At 47.3% G+C, this 18,714-nt stretch overlaps 2 protein-coding genes across 2 annotated transcripts; both read left to right on the top strand.

Annotated features, from left to right (window-relative positions):
• Positions 1-4,330: 4,330 nt before the first annotated feature.
• prdm1c (PR domain containing 1c, with ZNF domain) lies at positions 4,331-12,219 on the top strand. Its single transcript, XM_084029991.1, has 7 exons — positions 4,331-4,606; positions 5,857-6,111; positions 7,456-7,575; positions 8,526-8,778; positions 9,803-10,833; positions 10,944-11,072; positions 11,346-12,219. Exons 1-7 carry the CDS (start codon positions 4,580-4,582, stop codon positions 11,889-11,891), a joined length of 2,361 nt encoding a protein of 786 aa, XP_083886117.1. The 5' UTR covers positions 4,331-4,579; the 3' UTR covers positions 11,892-12,219.
• Positions 12,220-13,137: 918 nt separating this feature from the next.
• Positions 13,138-18,469, top strand: xkr5a (XK related 5a). Its single transcript, XM_084029996.1, has 7 exons — positions 13,138-13,414; positions 14,352-14,535; positions 14,739-14,923; positions 15,027-15,239; positions 15,468-15,637; positions 15,854-15,965; positions 16,269-18,469. Exons 1-7 carry the CDS (start codon positions 13,282-13,284, stop codon positions 17,213-17,215), a joined length of 1,944 nt encoding a protein of 647 aa, XP_083886122.1. The 5' UTR covers positions 13,138-13,281; the 3' UTR covers positions 17,216-18,469.
• Positions 18,470-18,714: the final 245 nt, after the last annotated feature.

Raw genomic sequence — 18,714 nt, 5'->3', positions numbered from 1 at the left:
CATTATTCCTATATTGCACACAACACATTTCTCAAAATTAGGAAGAAATCAAGCTGGTATTAACACAGTAAAAAAATGTTGTCAATCTGCGATAATCTGCAGATAATCTAGGATTATTGCGATGGATGACAAGGAAGCTTTCATATCAAGCCGAACTTCTTATGTAACAATAATAGAGATGCATGCATTATTGTATTATAACATGAAAATCATTATACCAAAGCAATTGGTATAATGTGTTTTGCCACAATTTCTGGCAGTTCTATATAATTAGCAGCTGCGGGTCAAGTCGACCCGGACAGAAGTCTGCAACTCGGGAGAGACAGAAATGACACTTGACAAATGTTCCAGACTGGAACGTATTTCAATTACACTGCCGACTCCTCAAACTGACACCCGGACAGCCCACGAGTATGTAAAGTACCTCTCCTCCCTGTCGCTTTCAGAGTCTGTGCACACAAGTCAACTCACACCGATAGTAATTATCAATCATGGGGGTCTAATGCCTGATTTTGATTTATCTATTTGTAGGTCTCACGTTGAAGCCAAAAAATGATTTCCAAGGTGACTGACTGGATAACATTGGCTGCCGTTTTAGATTATATTTAAATGCAAATAACCCTTTCTCGTGGATGCAGGCAACGCTTCGTCGTCACCGTTGGACATCACCTATCACCGCGGGTTACAGACGTCTACGCCGTGGGCTAGCCGAGTACAGCTACACGTCTCTGTGGGTGGTTTTTTTTTGTTGTTGTTGTTGTCAAGGTTTAAAAAGACATCTGTTGTGAAGTGCAGTAGCATTCCTCATAGAACCTCAAACCATGATAATAACCCTCGGCCTGTCAACAGGAGATCATCCGCCGGTTGAGGGAAGACGGTTGGTAGACGAGGTGGGTGGTGGCCGCGGTGCCGTGCTGACATTCATTCACATTCGCACCTAATGTGGAAAACAGGTGGGATAAAAAAAAAAAGAAAAGTTGGGGAGAAACGAGTTACGTCACTGTTTGTTTTTCTGTTTAAAATGCACGTTCATATTGCTCCTGTTGTGGCAATAAAGTGCATATGAGTGATTCCTGCAGGGCAACGCGCAGTAAAGGAAATCACTTAAAGGCGGGGAGGCCTCAGACTGATAGCAGCATGACGCTGTGGGGGTAAAAGTGAGGGTGACGAGGGTCAGAGGGGGCTGTGACAAGAAGAGAGTTGTGATAGAATGCGAAATATTTCTCCTTGAGTCGGCCATAAAACCTTAGAAGAGGCCGAGGTGGAGGTTGAGTCGAGCATTTCAGCTGTAACGGGTAATAAAATGGCCTCAGCCATCTCTGCCAAACTTCATTGTCCTCATCCTCGAGGGGGAGGAGACGGGAAGGAGTGGTCGCCTTTAGTCCCGCTGCGAGAAATGACCCAAGGCAGGTACAGACTCAAGCATGGAAAATTACAGGGCTTAGGATCCATCATTTAGAGGCCCCAAAGGCACCCTCCGCCCCAGAGCAAACCGTTCTCTGTATTCTAGTTTTTACATTTACATCTTCTGCCAACTGTAAAATCTAGTTTCTCCTTTCCTTATAAGTATATAGTATATAGTTAAAACAAGCATTCACCCAACATACAAAAAAAAAATCTTACCTTATAGACAGAAACACCTGGCAAAGTACTCGAAACCAATTCTGTGGTACTTCCTGCTACAGTAGGAGCCTCAAAGTGATGAGACACACACAGTCATAAGAAAGTACAAGGTTTAGATAGTATCTGGATGAGAGTAATATCAGCGGCCAGCAACTTTCGACAACTCATACCAAAACGATTTGCTTCGCTGAATACTACACAGAGTAAGTGACAAAAAAAAAAAATCTTCTTGAGACAATTTAACGTTTGAAACGTGATGTAAATAAAATGCACGGTTGCTCAGACGTTTTTGAAATCACAGCCTTACTGGGTCTGGTAGCTAAACGGTGGCTAACGGTGGCTAACGGTACCAGACTTCGGTAGATGTTGTCCGTGCTCTCCTCGTGCTAAACGGTGAGTGGGTGTGTCGTTGTTCACGAATCAGACTATTACCGTGGGTTCAGACAGAATGTAAAGGAAATGTTTGCCGATAGGAAATCAATGCAAAGAAGCATTTAAACACATTTGCCTTGGGCGGGTGCGAAGTGATGCAAAAGCATGTCCACGCAAGATGAAGATGCTTAAACTTCAGTATATTATAATGAACCCACAAACACTTTTGGGCGCCTGTTAGCAAAGCTAACGTCTGTAGCGGTTAATCTGATACTGTCATTTCCTCGTTGCTATGGTGGCCTCTGTTCAAAAGAGTAGGTGTTGCCTTCAGTGGGCGTGGGCAAATCTATCTTTTCTGTCATTTTCTGAGAAAAGAAAAAAAAAAAATTGTCGCCTATTAATATCTGCTTGTGAGCTTGTTCTTCCTGACCTTCATAGTAAATTATATTTCTTTATACTGTTTGGGCGGTCGTGTGCACATCTCCATCATCCAGTCATTCCAAGAATGTCATGTGAAATATCAGCGAGTTCAAGCCAACTAACGACTAACATATATAGCCATTCTCAAAAGCATCCACCCGTAGAAAAACCCCAGATCTGAGTGGAATCTCGGCTCAGGGTCCTCTCGAGGACTCATAAGAGGATCTCGTGTTGCCGTTCTGTGAATTACTCACACGGTAAGTATGAGTAATAGACGTAGTAAGGAGAAGGTTCAGAGAGAGGGGCATTAGAGAGGAAGAGGAGGTAGAGGAGACAAGAGCTAAATAGAAGGTGATGATTGAGATGACTGAAGGCAAAGAGAAAGAGCCAAACAGGGAGAAGTGGATTTTTAAATTACATGGTGGCTCATGTCAGCAGCCCTAATTAGCGGCTTGGTCAGGTGTGATGAGTGGGACAGGAAGCATGGAGAGAGAGAGAAAAAAAAAAGGACAAAACAGTGCAGAAACAAAGGAACAGAATCCACTCAACACATAATGCAATATGAACTTCCCTGGAGTGGAGAAAGTGAAACAGAAGAACACGCACGGCGAGTTTAGGGCTAGCAATGGAAGCAGGCTAACAAACCGGTGTCGCTGTTGGACGTCACCTGTCCAAAGCGTTGCTGGCAAATCTGAAAAATTCAGACAAGTCTTTAGCTGGCTGGCCGCCTGCCAAGATAAATGTTGCCTTTGGAGAAAAGAACAAGTCGGGGGGTGCATGGGCACTGAGCTACCTGTCTGATCTGACCCCGTAGTCCTGAGGTCCTTTGATAAGGTCCTGTCCGAACACTTAAGGTGACTGAGCGCTTCCTGTTGGAACCTGAGGAACTCTTATAAATCATCTCTCAAGACTGACTGCTTGGCTTCGTCTGTAATTATTTTTAAATCTGACTTTATTGTTCTTTTTGCACTTTTTAATAAGTTGACTGTGATCTTGTATTTGATTGCTGCTTTCTTTTATTTGTCTTTGATATGGAAGCACTCTGTTACAGTAGTTTTGAAAGGTCTAAATAAAGTTATTTTTATTGTTGTTGTTATAATTATTCATTTAATTGATTTGTATTGCACTCCTTGTGATTTTTTATCAACCAAATAATTAATTGAGAAAATATGTTTTTGTTGATTTAAATGGACTTGATGATCTTCCTTTTTGAGGTAGATTACTCATTCCATATTAATAATAATGATTCGGTTTTACCTGGTAAGCAGTATCAGTGAGCCAAACAGGCAACTCTGACCCACAGTGGAAATATCTCAGTCTGTAGCCGTTGCTGTGATGAAGAGTTGCATATTCGAGAAGTGTCACTTTTACAAACCTCATATGAGTCATAAGATGACCGTCTATCTGCAGAACCCGTAAGAAAAAGTGACTTTTTCCAAGTGCTGTGATGGCTGATTAAGAGTCAAGATCAAGAGTCGGATTCTCGGGGACTATTTACGCGTCTACGTAGTTCTGGTCGTGGAAATATGGTTTGCTGCATTTGAACCTGTGAACATAATCTCCTGTGGCAAATTAAAAGCTTAAAAACTGAACTGAATTGACGCCTTGAAAACACCACACAAGCACCCGGATGACCTCATCTCCTCTGTGCTGTATCCTCGACTTCCGAAACACAACAGCAGGTCTCACCCAAAGATAGGTGAGCGGGCGACGACTGTCAGAAAATGAAGATGTATTTGTCTGATCCGGACATAGCTGTGTGACAGCCAGTGCACCCCCCCCCAACCCCCGGAGAAAGCCTCACGCCCCCGGGGCAAGAGAGTGACACACACACAAACACTCTCCAAGGAGGAGTCATGGGACAAAGGGGAGGAGGGGGAGGGAGCACAAGAGGAAAAGGGAGTGTATCTCTCTCTGTGTGTGTGTGTGTGTGTGTGTCTCTCTCAAACACACACCTTCCCTCCTCCCATACGAGAAGCAAGAGGAAGAGTCACACACTCGAGCACTCAGTTGCGCGGTCAGTCACACATAGGTACACAGGATACTGAGGTTGGGCGAGAGACTACAAGACAGAGAGAGAGAGAGGGGGTACAAGAGACAGAGGACAGCCACCGGTTGCTCAGAGACACCCAAGCTTTCCAAGAGGGCACTGACAGCCTGCCATATGTGTGGCTCCTCTCAAGGCTTCACAGTAAGTGCACATCTCTCTCATGTCATCTTTTTTTGTTTTGTTATAATGGATCTCGTGCCAATTGCATCATAAATGACCGGTAAATGATGCCGGAGTGGCAAAAGAGTGCTTTCTAGAGTCTCGACCTGTTATTTCTTTTGCACCCCGAGAGCCGCACAGCTGGGAGTCTTTGACTCATGTCTCGATTTTCAGAATAGATTTTCTGCCATGTCACCGGGGTTGGATGGTTTTGAAGTGAGCTGTCACACTTGTGATAGTCATACCGAGTCAGCTGCGGCGACCGCACGTCAGAGAGAATTAGGGTGAAACGTCGTCCATAAATCTCACCTCTCTGCACTTTCATGTGAAGTCCTTTTCTCTCTCCCTGAGAAAGAAAGCTGAGATATTTTGTTATTGCGACATACAGTATGCGGGCTGTTATTGAATATATGTCAGAATATTGTGTAAATTGTGGCTAAAGATTTGTTTTTACATATTTGTGCAGAATGTTGGTCTTTTTCGGTCACATGAGCACTTACCAAATATTACTGGTCACAGATCTTATCTTGCACCACCTCAGAGGCAAACTGATGAGCCTGAAAAAAAAGGAAGTTGTGAGGGGGCACACACATGAGCACTGTCTTTTAATCACAAGTCTCCAATCTTCTGCTCTTTTTACTATCACCCCATCAGTCGGGGCCACTGTGCGTTTGTCTGAGCGGAGGTTCCCGACAACAATCCTCCAGAAAAGAAGGAGGGAGGGACGGACTGCAGGGAACAGACAGATAGAACGAGACTTTAGACCTGGCTGAGAGCCAAGCCACAGTCAGATCAGAGGAAGTCTGGTCGATTCACTGGAAGCGCTGATTTCCTTGTGAAAGTGGTCCCGATCTGGGGCTGACGTGTACAGGAACCTCCCTCATAGCCTAGGGGTTGTGATTTGGAGAGTCACAGGATGTATGGGACAGTGGGGGCCGACGGGGCGGCGAGCACCAAGGTTCCACTTTGAAGTTTGTTTGTCCAGTAGTAGCACTCCTTGACGTGCCCGACTTGTCCCTGTTTCACATCTTGCACTCTGAAATCTAATTTTAGCTCCATTCAAAACTTGACTTCCCTTGGTGCTTCAGCTGCTGTTTTTTTCCCCTTACATCGTGACATAAAATCAAAAGGTATGGCGTCTTTGAAAAACAATTAGACCGTCTTTTTTGTTTTTTTTAGATAAGGGTTTGACAACAGGTTTCCCCACTCAACGGCCTCTTTCTTCTCTGCAGGCCTCCACACAGTGCACCGAAGCCATGTTGACCTCGGAGAGCTCGCCGCAAAGCACGGGGGTCACCGCAGCAGCCATGCTGGAGACACAGGACGTAGACATGACATCATGGAGCGAGGCAAAACTCGAGGATAAGTGCACTTACATCGTGAAGGACCAACCTCTTGAGGAAGCATCCGAAAACAACGGCAAGACGCGAGCTGAGAGATCCTTACCCAGAAACCTGGCCCTGAAACGCCGTCAAAACTCCCCAGAGGTACGCAGCAAAGCACATCTTCACTTGTCTCTAATGAAACTCGCGGGAAAGTGGAGTTTTCAGGAATTCTACAGTATATCTAAGTGGTATGTAAGCATGTACTGCAGTTGTTTATGCTTTGCGTAGCTGCTAACTCCTTGCGTCACTCCAACATCCTCCCATCCACTCATCCGTCCTCAGGCGGGAAGTACTTGACATGTTGTTGTCTAATTTCAGCCTTTTCCTCTCTGCTGTGTATGTGTTGAGGCATGGCAAGCCCCCGAGCGCACAGCCTGAGGTCTCTATGATTAGTAGCTACCTCAGATTCCTGACCCCTTTTGTCCCGGCACACAATTACACCGTAAAGCAGAGCCCCGGCACCCCGGGACACCCACCTTATGGATAACACCGTAAACAATGTTCTGGATTAAGTGTGTGGGAGTTAAAGTGATTTAAAGTGATTTGCGTGGACCTGGATAGATGAGGAAATTGCAGATAGTGTGTTGAAGGTGTGATAAAAGGTCGGCCCCGGGGGCTAATCCATGAAAAGGAAACATTAGGTTTCCTTATGCGAGATTAGGGCTGAGCGTCTGTAAATGAAAGTTGTCGAGCGAGATCAGAGACAGCCTCGGCGTCTGCTGCAAAATACCTGTAGCAGCACTTTGACCTTCTAATAAGGTCTGTCTGGAGCCTGGTTGACACCAAAGAGCAGGATATGTTACGGTGACGTGCGAGCACCTCGAATGAAGTAGTTCGACAAAGCGTGTGGGGGTAAAACTAGCTGGATGGACTGGCGGTAAACTTATCGTGTAGGGGTTGATCCGGCTACACACACCGTGCCAGCGTTCCCCCGAGATGAAAGAGAGTGACTACATTACCGTTGCTTTAGGGCGTTTGAACGCGGAGCTCAAAGTGCAGTTGACTGGTCGGGTGTGCCCCGTGACACCTTATCCTCGCTCCCACACCCTGGAGGCTTGAGACAGGGGGGTCAGTTTCACACCTGGAGGTAGCGGAACAAGAGTGCTGGTGAAATTTTAATGGGGGCAGAGAAACTAAAGATAACGTGGGCCGATTGGGTTATGAAATATTCAGCGTGTGAAGGAACGGGTGCGTTCTGTCACAGACGAGCGAAATTAGCACTTTCTTCCGGGACGGTTTGACTAATTTCTTGGTTGCGTTATTTCCCGACTTGACCCGACTCTTTTTGTTAATCACCGAGAAACCATCACGGGGTGGAGCGTCAGATAAGAAGGACTGAATTCCTCATCCCTCTAATTAAGTTTCTCAGCTCTGACCGCTCGCTCAGGCCTCCAATTTCCGAGCCACTCTGTCGTTTGACGATTTGATGTCCTCCTTGTTCAACAGGTGCTTGGGGTGACCAGCAAGGAGCTGATTCCCCGGGGAACGCGCTTCGGGCCTCTGGTGGGGGAAAGCTACACCAACGAAACCCTGCTGAAAGACGCCGACAGGAAGTACTTCTGGAGGGTGAGCGAGCGGCGTGTGAATCTCAAAATTTGTGTCTCGGTGTGCGTTTCAAAACTGTTCACATCCTGTATCTCCATTTGGAGACGCCGCTGTGGCACGAGTTAGCAGTTGTGGTCAACGTCTGACATCCTGTGCAGGTACGACTCACCCTGCCAGTGCTACCTTGGATCGGGTTTGAATGTGCATGCACTGTGGATGTATGTTTTGCCAGTGCCTGAGATCACACACACACACACACACACACACACAGCTGTTTGGTTTCAGTGACGCAGCGGTTCTCCTCTCTCTCTCCACTTGTCTCGGCAGCCGCGTCGCTGCCGGTAAACACACCATAGACATGTCCGCACTTCTCCAGGCTCACAAACTCTCACACTGACTAAGCGAGGAAGTGGCTTTGAGCTTGAGAACGGCTACGTTACAAATCAGCAGCATCGGGACGTCTTCCATTACACACACACACACACACACACACACACACGAGTCAGCAACCTTGAAAATCATGCAACCTCCACCAAAACTTGCAACAGCCATAACACAGACACCGTGTTAACATTACAGGCCGTGACTCAGGTGGCGGCTTCGACGAGCAGAAAGCCTAAAGGAGAGTTTTCATGGGGGGATAACTCTTTAAAATTAGCTGAATTTAATTTGTTTTTTGGAAAAAAGGGCCAGCAATACGTGGCCACAGGTAGGGGAGAGTGGGTGTAGTGGGGTGAGTATACCAAATACTACAATCCAGTCATAAGGTGAAATCCTTACTCTGCTTTCGTAGCGCTTGGTTGACTCGTGCACCACAAAAAAGAAAGAAAAAAAAACACATGCAGCGCCTACATCTTAGCAGAAAGAACACGCAGTACTTACCATAACCTGTGACATCATGGTTTCAGATTCAGAGCATGTCATCATCAAACCGACTTACCTCTCATCTTCGCCGTGATCTCACGCTGCAGGTCTTCTCGGAGGGGCGCTTGCACCACATCCTGGACGGTCTGAACGAGGAGCGGAGCAACTGGATGCGTTACGTCAACCCGGCCTGCACCGCGGCGGAGCAGAACCTGGTCGCCTGCCAGAGCGGCCTGGACGTCTACTTCTACACCGTCAAGCCGCTGCAGCCAGGCCAGGAGCTCCTGGTGTGGTACTGCCCTGAATTCGCCCAGCGCTGTAACTACCCTCCACTGGGCCGACTGCCTATAGACAGCGTTGGTAAGTGTGTGAGCTGTAACAGCATCCGTCTCTTATCTTATCTTATCTTTGAAGGATGCAGCGACTGAGTCATTCTGGACACCTTAACTTAACAAGAGCCTTTTTCTTGCCCACACATCTGTTGCGGTGGAGTAAGGCTCCCAATCAAAGGCCCCCGCCGACTGACACGCTCTTTGTTTGTCCTGAAAGCAGAGATGGTCTGTCTCCAGGTAGAGCAACGGTGCCCGTGTAAGACGAGACCCATTTCAGGACTTTAGGCGATGTTTCGGTTTCCCTTTTTTAACTCTGCGTAGAAAAACAGCTGGCAGCCCCTCCACACACAAAGCATTTGGCTCTCATTCACAAAAACACAAAGAGCGCCCATGCTAGCAGGGAGGCAGCATGCATGCACGCACACACACACACACACACCGAAATACCAATTTACACACTCACACCCACAAGAGGCTGCCTGAGGTGCTGACAGCATTCTGGCACGACTCCTCTTATTTATTTGGCTCTTAAGGAGGAAGAGAAGTAGGAGCCGCTCCAGTGACTACTTGAACTTCCTGACAAGACGACCCGCTGACAGATGGATATCTCACTGAGTGTCGGCTGTTTGTTTACTGAGAGCTGGCCTCTCGGGGGGGGGGGAGACACAGTAGATAAGGGTTGCTCTGTGTTTATGTGGGTCCAGGAGGAAGTGAAACATGCATGCATACCTCTGTATTTTTTGCCTCCCCCCGTTTGTCAACTTGTCACTCCTCGTGACTTTTTGGGTAAAAAGTGGGAGGAACTGCTTTGATAAATCGCAGATTTGGATCCAGATTTTATAAACGTTGACCTGTGTGTAGACTAGCAGAAAATAAACATTAGTCATAGGTCAGCTGATGTGTTGACGGCTATATTTTTTTCCACTCCATCAAGCATATTTTAGGATTATTTATGTCTGGGTGACATCTGTGGTTCATCAGTCACTGTCTAAGTGTCTAAAAATGATTTTCTCCTGTTTCTGACGTCAGTTGTCCTTTTATTTGTCCCACAGAACGGAGTCCAGCTCAGGAGAAGGCAACAGGGAAACGAGGACACAGCGTCTCTGAAATCCTCCGGGACGAGCCTTCCAAGTCCCCGACTACCTGCCGCAGACGTCTGGATGGTCCCTTGCCTCAGAGCAACCTCCCTGCAGTTTTCCCTCTGTGTCCCCGTGTTGTCTACCCAATCCAGCCCCACTCAGAGTCCATGCATGGCCATAGATATGCAGCTCTACCACCTATGGCGTCCTGTAGCCCTCCAGCTGACAAAAGACCAGCTCTATGTGGTCCTGTTGCCTCCAGTTTGCACTTCGCCTTTCAGCACGGCCACGGCCCAGTTATAGCCAAACCTCACCCAGAGCCCTCTGTGCCTGATAGAGTTCATCCTGCTCTGAGGCATCCTCCCTGTCTGCTGCCTCACTACTCGCTCGGCCTCAACGGCATTCTACCTCATTCGTACCCGTTCTACAGAGATCGTCTGAAACCTCACGTCGCGCTCTCGTCTCACCTGCTGCCTTTTGACCGCTATGCACACTTCTGGCCTCTGGCCAACGGATACAAAGACTTGACACTTGCACTATCCAACACCGAACAAGACCTCATTCTTTCACCGACCAGTGAGCACAGAGACAACAAGGACCTCGCACCTGAAAGGACAAACTACCTCAAGATCCCCTCAGATCACCCCAGAGATTTCAGACACTCCCCTCCCAGCAATGTCGATATAGACCTAACTATGCCTGCCACCTCCTGCATTGCCCCGTCCATGGTCCCCTCACTCCGCAGAGCGCTGCCCTCACTTTCCCCCGGAGGATGCTCGCCACCAGCGGGCGTGGCCGCCTTTTCAGACTGCCACCCTTCCAAACCCACCTCTGCCACTCAGAGCAACACTGAGGATGCAGTGGACCTCAGGAAGATCAAACGAGCAAACGGGCAGATTGTTGGCTACAAAACCCTGTCTTACCCCCTCAGCAGGCAGAACGGGAAGATCCGGTATGATTGCAACATCTGTGGAAAGGTCTTTGGGCAGCTGTCCAACCTCAAGGTTTGTTCCTCTATATCACATTAGGAAAAAGAACAATGGGAAAATGACTGGCCACCATAAAATGAATAAATGTGAATAGTAAGTACTCACCTCTGACATGCTGTCCTCAGGTCCATCTGCGAGTGCACAGCGGAGAGCGTCCATTCAGGTGTCAGACCTGCAATAAGAACTTCACTCAGCTGGCCCACCTGCAGAAACACTACCTGGTTCACACCGGAGAGAAGCCCCACGAATGCAAGGTATACCTTAAATTAACGATGTAGTTCGACATTTTTGTGAAGGTTTATACCATGTATGGGAAATATGTGGCTGGAGCCAGCAGTCAGTTAGCTTAGCTTAGCATAAAGACAGAAAACATGGAAAAAAACGGCAAGACGGACTCAGTTGAGAGAATACAAAATCCACATTCATGCACCTCTCAAGCTCACTTATTAACATGTTGTATGTCGTTTGTTCAATTTATATATAAAAACTATCTAAAATGTATTGCCCGTGGCTCCGTTTTGACACAGGTGTGCCAGAAGAGATTCAGTAGCACGAGTAACCTGAAGACCCACCAGCGGCTACACTCGGGCGAGAGGCCGTACCAGTGCAAGCTCTGCCCCGCCCGCTTCACTCAATTCGTCCACCTCAAGCTCCACAAGCGCCTTCACAGTGGAGAACGACCACACAGGTGCCCTTGCTGCCCCGTTGCCTATCTCAACTACTGCAGCCTACAGGTGCACCTCCAGGGCTTCTGCCCTAACTCGCCCTCGGCCTCCCACGCACACTCGCCGGAGGAGCTGCACCGAGTCAACGCCGAGATCGAGAGGTTCGACGTGAGCGAGGCGGCGGAGCAACTCGAGGCCATGGCCGCAGAGGCCGAGATGGACAAGGGGAGCGTGATTGACCTGATAAAGGAGATGGAGACTCGCACCTCTGCTCATCACAGCGGCGAACGAGGGGAGACTGAGCTGAGCAGCGACAGATCAGCAAAGGAGTGTTACGTGCCTGAAGTGCCTTTACCTCTGCATTCAACCAGCATCAAGCTGGAGTCAGGCTGCATATCAGAGCCCTAAAACAGCCTTGCTAATCCAGCCATATAATCCTTACAGGTCAACTCAGCAGCTGTCTGTCACTGCCCTATTTGAAGTAAAGCCTTATCTCAGTCATGGATGGTCTCGTCTATACTCTAGACAGGCTGTAGCATGGGAAGAATCAAGACTTTACCAGCATGACCTGGGACCAATGACTCGATTGATTTAATGTATACATCTTTGTTAATTTATTCTGTTGCTAACACAAATCTAAAATGTATAAATAGATTTTCCACATTTTTTTTGTATCTCTGGACTTGATAGAACAACGACTAAACTTGTGATTTTGCATAAACAAAGTTTGCCACTGTGTGAGTGTTTCTGATTATACGTGTGTGTATTTAAGCCTCCGTGATAACACAGAGGAAACACTTGTTTGCATGTATCATATTTACTTGCCTCTGTATAATGTGCTCATGCAGAGGAACATCCTGTTATGAGTCTTGGGACACTCGGCACCAGTAAGTGTCAGCCCTTCATCGTGGAAACAACAACACTCAACACTTTTATCGCTATCAAAAAGATTCTGCTGCTAATTTAGTACATGTACTTCCATATTTTAGTTTCAGTATTAATCAGCTGACAGACTATACACCCACAACAGATGACTCTACAGTTCATTCCGAGATGCAGATGTTAGATTTATTTCTTGAGTGGCACTTTTACAGATAATGAAAAAAGTATATTTACAGAGAATCTGTCTTCGAAGAAAATGTAGATATGATGACACGTAGAAGGCCTGGCGTGGTGTGCACTTTCTGTGTGGGAGCGCTCTGTGATCCTCACGTTACAACTTTAACAGGGTGTCAGGTGGCCTAATGCTCAAAGTGTGACGAGAAAAGTTACAATAACTAGAGCATGCATCTTCAATGATGGCTGAGGTGATCAGGATCACAGCATGCCTCCCAGCTGCTCTGGAGCTCTTTTTCACCTTCCTGCAAGAAAAGCAATGAGAAGTATATCATCTGATAATATAGTAGGCTATAGACAAAAACTCAGACCTTGACCTGTGATAATTAAAACTCTGATCAATAAGTCTATCATGAGGAAATAAGTAAACCTTCAATGAAAACATGAGTGCATTTATGTTTTAAATAAGCGGTGGGAAGTGGAGGAAGAGCAGGCCAAATGTTCCCCAAGGGGAGGGAAGCCGCGTACAGTAGGAGCTATACACAGGACGGCTGGTAAACCGATGCCCCTTTAAAGCTACGCAGTGACGTCACATATTTTGACAGCGCAGGGGGAAAAGGCAGACAGGCAGCGGGAGAAGGAGACGGAGAAGAAGAAGAGGAGGAAGGGGACGGATGCACCCGGGGTGAACGATGCCCAGGGTAATGCCACCGGTGTATTCGCTCTCCCGCCTGTCCGCATCATGATGAACGCCGCCGGGGCGGTCGCCCGCAGGATGCCGTCGGCGGCCCGGCGGAGCGCGTGCTGGATAGCGTGGTGCCAGGCGGCGCTGCTCGGCGCGTCGGCGCTGGTTATCGTGGCCGAACGGACCGCTCGTAAGTGGGCATCGAATTCCCGCGCTGGTCGCGGAGGCTGCTGGAAGTGAACACGAAAACGGGTCCATTGGGTGGAGATTGTTGTATTTGTGTGGAGAATTTTCGTTGGCTTTTAATGAATGGAAAAAAAAAAAGAGATAATGCTGTTGCTCAGCCATTGTGCCTCGTGCTGGAGCTTCAATTCATACGGTGACGCTATGGCACGAGCGCTACTGTTGAATTAGCAAACCTAGGTGGTTTATTAATGCACAGCTATTTGGGCATTGTCTAACAGGCTAGGGGGCCCCAGGACCTCCAGGGGTCATTCAGGAGGGTCACAGAGCCGAACAACATCCGCAGTAAAAAAAAAAAAAAAACCTTGTCCTTGATACACAGGGGTGATGCTCACCTTGTCAAAAACATATGTTATTGAATATGTATTATTACCAATGGCATTGCTGTTATTACTAAAGCATTTAAAAGGAATGCACATCCGGAAGCTGTATTGAGAACAGCGTGCGGCTCTCAGGTGTGATGATGATTCCCTGACTAAGCAGATCAATAGGGGAAGGGCACACCAGAGAGAGAGGGGGGGAGTGTGACTTTGACTTCAGCAGGTATACCATTCCCAGGACTGGACTTGGTCAAAATGATCAATATCATTATTTCCACAGTGGAAGAGGTCTTATGTGTTTTTAGGAAAAATAACTGCAGGTTGTGTGAAATCCAGGAGTCCGACTGGTCTCTTCTTTCATCCTCATTAGAGCATTTTCCTCTTAATGTAAAGGACAAATCTCTCGGGCGAGGTGTATGTGCTCTTTGGTGTTTCAAGGCCAATCCTCACACATTATACCTGCATGCTAGATTTATGTGTATTTAAAAATCTGCTTGACTGTTATTGACCGTATGCATTCTTAACAAACATATCTGACCTTTCTGTTGTTTGTGTGCGTGTTAGTGTTCTACTGTATAGGGTTTTACCTTTGGAATGAGGAGACGCAGTGGGCGGGCCTCACTCTCGGCCTCTTCCTACCGGGGACGGCGGTTCAGCTGCTAAGTATGAAATGGTACTATGACGACGGTGATGACAGGCGTTGCTACCTGTCTGTCATACACATACTGCACTTAGGCATCTTCAAACGGTAAGATATTTGAATATCTATATTTTGGACTATCTTTTCAGATGTTGTGTCTCGATATATAATGGATATGTTGGAAGTTTGTCGTCGTAAGGAAACACCAATCAAGGACACAGAAAATATGCATTATAGTGTCATTGAAACCTTTACCAGGAGGTTACTGTGTGTCACTTCAATGGTACATCTCTGTCCCCCCCTTCTGGCAGGCTATGGGACTGCATGAGATCTGTGTTGCACATGCAAGGTTCCGTCGCAGAGCTTGGAGCTGCCGTCATGCAGCAGGCAGATGTTGCTGCTCTCTGGTTGCTGGAGGCCCTCATCCTCACGCTGCCCCAGAGCCTGCTGCAGGCATATGTGGTGGTGTCCACTGATGTGGGCATCATGTCCCCAGGTAACCCGATCTCTGTAATTCAATCAGTCACTGGCTCGGCATCTTGCTTGGTTTCCCAATAAGAAATAAAGTATTCCCTCCCTGTTTTTCTTTCAACCTCCAGTGGCCTATTGCTGCGGTCTGTGTGTGCTGTCCATCTCCTGGGCCCTGGTTCTGTACAGCAGAGCCTGCTGTCTGATACGACCGGGCCACCTGGCCCTGCCTCCAGCAGCCCTTCTGTGCCAGCTGGTGTGGAGGGCAGGCATGCTGGGCGCCAGGGTGACTTGCCTCATGTTCTTTGCCAGGGTCTTTAACTGGTGGGTCTGTGGAGTAGCAGGTGAGCAGCAGGCTAGTATAGCAACATTGTACCAAAACGCAAATAGACCCAAGTGACTCAGGTTATTCATTTATACCTAATAAGTGAGTGTTGTTATTGTCCCCAGAGTGATGCAGCATGTCCTCTTAATCCAGTTCTTCACTTGCTTCTCTGCATCGGCGTGATACACTGTATATGGATTCCCTATTGTGCCTGTATCTCCAAGTCTATTTTTACGTCGACCTCCAGGTTTCCACTGGCTCACGGCCTCCTTCTGGCTGGTATCACAGCAACCAGACATCTGCACCGGCCCCTGGTGTTGGCGTGCCTTTAATGGCATTATGGGGCTTGTCCACGTCTTCCTCTTCCTCAACGTCAAAGACGGTCCTTCACGCTTCCGCATGGCCAGCTTTTATGCAGTAAGACGTGACTCTTCATAGTGTGTGATGACTTTTGGCGCCCGTACGTTCAGCACGGCCTCACTGACTTACACGTATAGGGCAGCTGCAAACAAACACACACACACACACAGGCAGATAGTTTGCATTGTCATCCTCCCCTCTGCATGCTTAGCTTACAGGGACGTAACGCTCTCTGCAGATGACTGATGGTGTGACCTTCTCTCCTCCTACCAGTTCATGCTCATAGAGAACGCCACTCTGCTGCTGGCCGCCTCCGACTTCCTGAGCGAAGCATCCTGGGACAGCATGACTCTTCCCACCACTGTGCTGTGTAGCTTTCTCCTCGGTGGGTCCCTTTGTTTTGGAACAGATTGGTCTCAGATGTTTTGATGCTCAGTGCTTATAAGTCGTAGTACGTTGTGGTTATTCAAATCGATTAAAACTAATTAGTAATTGCCCTTTAAGTTCATATTGTTAAATTATAATAATATTGATGATATGGTGTAAATGTATCCCCCTAATAAAGCTATTGTGTGCAAAATGTTTGCAGTATGTTCTGCCTTTTCAGTAATTTTTGATATCGTTGAACATGACAGTAAATAAACAGTGATAGCGAGTGTACTAAAACCAACTGTTCTCTGCTTCCCAGGCGCTACCTCTCTTGTCCTCTACTACAGATTCCTCCACCCCAAGTCCACAGAGATCTCCCAGGGTACCAACCACAACCACATGGGCAGCACGTGCATAGAGCGAGGGGAGTCCTCTTTCTCTCTCAGGGACAAAAGCCTGCCAGCTGCCTCCATTCAAAACCACGGCAGCTTCTCCCTCTCAGGTGTGGCTGGTTCTCTGCTGGAGCACCCGGGAACCTGCGGGGGCCGGGCTAACAGCTCCTGTCCTTGCTACCACCACCACTGGCTCCTCATCCGGTTGGCTCTGAAAACGGGGGACCTGGGGAAGATCAACAGAGCGTACGGGGCCGGCGGAGCAGCAGCCATACTGGACATGGAGGAGTACAACCAAGAGTTTAAGAGTAACGAGGGCATGACCATCACCGCAGGAGGCAGCTGCGAGGGGGTGTCCACGTCCGAGTCTCAAGGGAAAGGCCTAGCGCCTCTCTCGGACTGCAAAGACGAGTTCCAGAGCGTGAGCGAGCCCACATCGACTGAACAACCCGACGAAGAGGACGACAGTCTAGAGATGGAGAGCCCGATGGAGTCGCCCGCATCGGATTTCAAACGGAGCTCACCAGAGGGCAAATCTGTGTTTGGAGACAGTCCAGAGCCATACTTCTGTCCCACGGAGTCAAGTTCAACCTTATATTTCAGCGCCGATCCTCAGTCTCCCAGCAGTGCCAGTAACCCCCGTTTGGACCGGGACGTTGGGGGTCTGGAACAGGGGGTACGCCTCAACTCAATCCCCAGCGATCCAGCCCTTCACCGAGACCTCCGCGGGCTCATGGGTCGCGTCGGGCCACGCTGTACTTCCACTCCTAAACTGGACTCTGGAGGGCTGGACTCCGCATCCGGTGTCCCTCATCTCACAGGCCCCAGGAGGCAGCTCATAATGTCACGAAGAGATGAAGACGACAACTTCTAGGTTTCTCAAGACAGAATCAGGGAAAGAGCGACAGTAACTTATCCAGCATTTAAGGAGTACACCAGCTTTTTTGGAAGGCTGCTTTTTCATCTGCTCAGTGCCGTAGGATGTGAAGGCTGGCAGGAATCTCACCTCTTTATGTCTATATAGTACACCGTGGGGCACAGTATATGGAACAGGTTTGGGATGATGCTAAGCTGGCTCTTCTTAAATTCTAAATTATTTTTAAAAGCATTGCTTTGCCCAAATGCTGGACACTCTGAGGTGAAACCTCCAGCGGTGTTTTCATCAGACATCAAGGAGATCATTACAGAGCTAATTGACCACAAAGGTGGTGGATGGAGCTCTGACACACCTTCTACCTGACTAAATATGTCTATTCGCTTGGTAGCAAGTCACTTAAACCTCAAGAATTATACTGTGCAACAAAGTGAACACTGTCATATTGTAATCACATATTGAGGAAGTAGCCATGAGTTGTATCAATACACATGATTAGAAATGTGCAGCTGTTTATTACGATCTTGGGCCATCTGATGGTCTCTATATCACATACCGAAACTGCTGTTGTTCATGTTTATAATTGCCAGCAGTTATGCAAATAGAAAAACTTCAGGGGACAGGAGTGTTTGACTTCTGACTCTTTACCATTTCAGCATAAGCCAGAGCTTTGTTGGTTTCTTAAAAGCACAAATATCTTCTGTATATGTCTATTGTTGTGAATTTTTTTATTTGTTATTCCCATGAAAAAAAAAAAATCCTGTTTCCCTTCAGAGAATAATGTACTGTATTTTTTGTATAATCAATCCTGTCAACTGGCATTGCTTTGAGAGGGGCTAGTGTGTCACGCTGGCAAAAACTGTGTTTTGATGTTTTATCTTAATTTACATGTTGACCATGTAATTGCTAAAATGTCTTTCGAATTGACGTTTTGTTGGGCGAAAAAATGTCTCAGGCACTTACTTTAAAAGCTTTCAGATGTCTATTGTGTAACAAAGTGAAAATATGCTAATGAGGTACTTGTGGTGGAATTTTTTTTTATGTGCTCTTGATTGCTATTTCTAGGCCACAAATGCATTTTTGCTCATTACTGTTCTGTAAAAATGGATGAAATCCACAAACAAAACAGCGGAATGAGGTGGGGTTTTTTTTCTCTTGCTCCCAGGTGACTGCCTGTTTGGAATTTTGAACTGTGAAGTGCGGGGCCACTGGTGGCTTTAAAATAAGCAATAAATAACATACATATTGCAGTGACTGGAAAACAAGTGTTTGTAATTATTAATATTGTTGTAATATTTATGGTATGTTTTTTTAGTTGTTTAGTTTACCTCAATATTTTACGTAAGTACGTACAGTAGTTGAGTTACTTGAGTAATCCGTTACTTCCACCACTGGTGACCACTCAGGTGGAAGTGGCCCTTTTTTGCCTTAAAAGACTGTACGTGTTGTATAAACGGGCTTAAAGAAGGTATTTATGGCACTCGCCCTTTAAGAAGCCG

The sequence above is a fragment of the Eutrigla gurnardus genome (assembly GCF_963514095.1).
Source record: "Eutrigla gurnardus genome assembly, chromosome: 16".
NCBI lineage: Eukaryota > Metazoa > Chordata > Actinopteri > Perciformes > Triglidae > Eutrigla > Eutrigla gurnardus.
The sequence above is the reverse complement of the archived record's forward strand: the minus strand, read 5'-3'. Positions and strand labels throughout refer to the sequence as shown.

Excerpts from the sequence above, each read along its gene's own strand:
- xkr5a (XM_084029996.1), top strand. The coding sequence starts at position 13,282 with ATGATGAACGCCGCCGGGGCGGTCGCCCGCAGGATGCCGTCGGCGGCC. Across the intron at positions 13,415-14,351 it reads CGTGGCCGAACGGACCGCTC|TGTTCTACTGTATAGGGTTT; the intron begins GTAAGTGGGCAT and ends TGTGCGTGTTAG. Across the intron at positions 14,924-15,026 it reads TGTGGGCATCATGTCCCCAG|TGGCCTATTGCTGCGGTCTG; the intron begins GTAACCCGATCT and ends TTCAACCTCCAG.
- prdm1c (XM_084029991.1), top strand. The coding sequence starts at position 4,580 with ATGTGTGGCTCCTCTCAAGGCTTCACA. Across the intron at positions 6,112-7,455 it reads GCCGTCAAAACTCCCCAGAG|GTGCTTGGGGTGACCAGCAA; the intron begins GTACGCAGCAAA and ends CTTGTTCAACAG. Across the intron at positions 10,834-10,943 it reads GGCAGCTGTCCAACCTCAAG|GTCCATCTGCGAGTGCACAG; the intron begins GTTTGTTCCTCT and ends TGCTGTCCTCAG.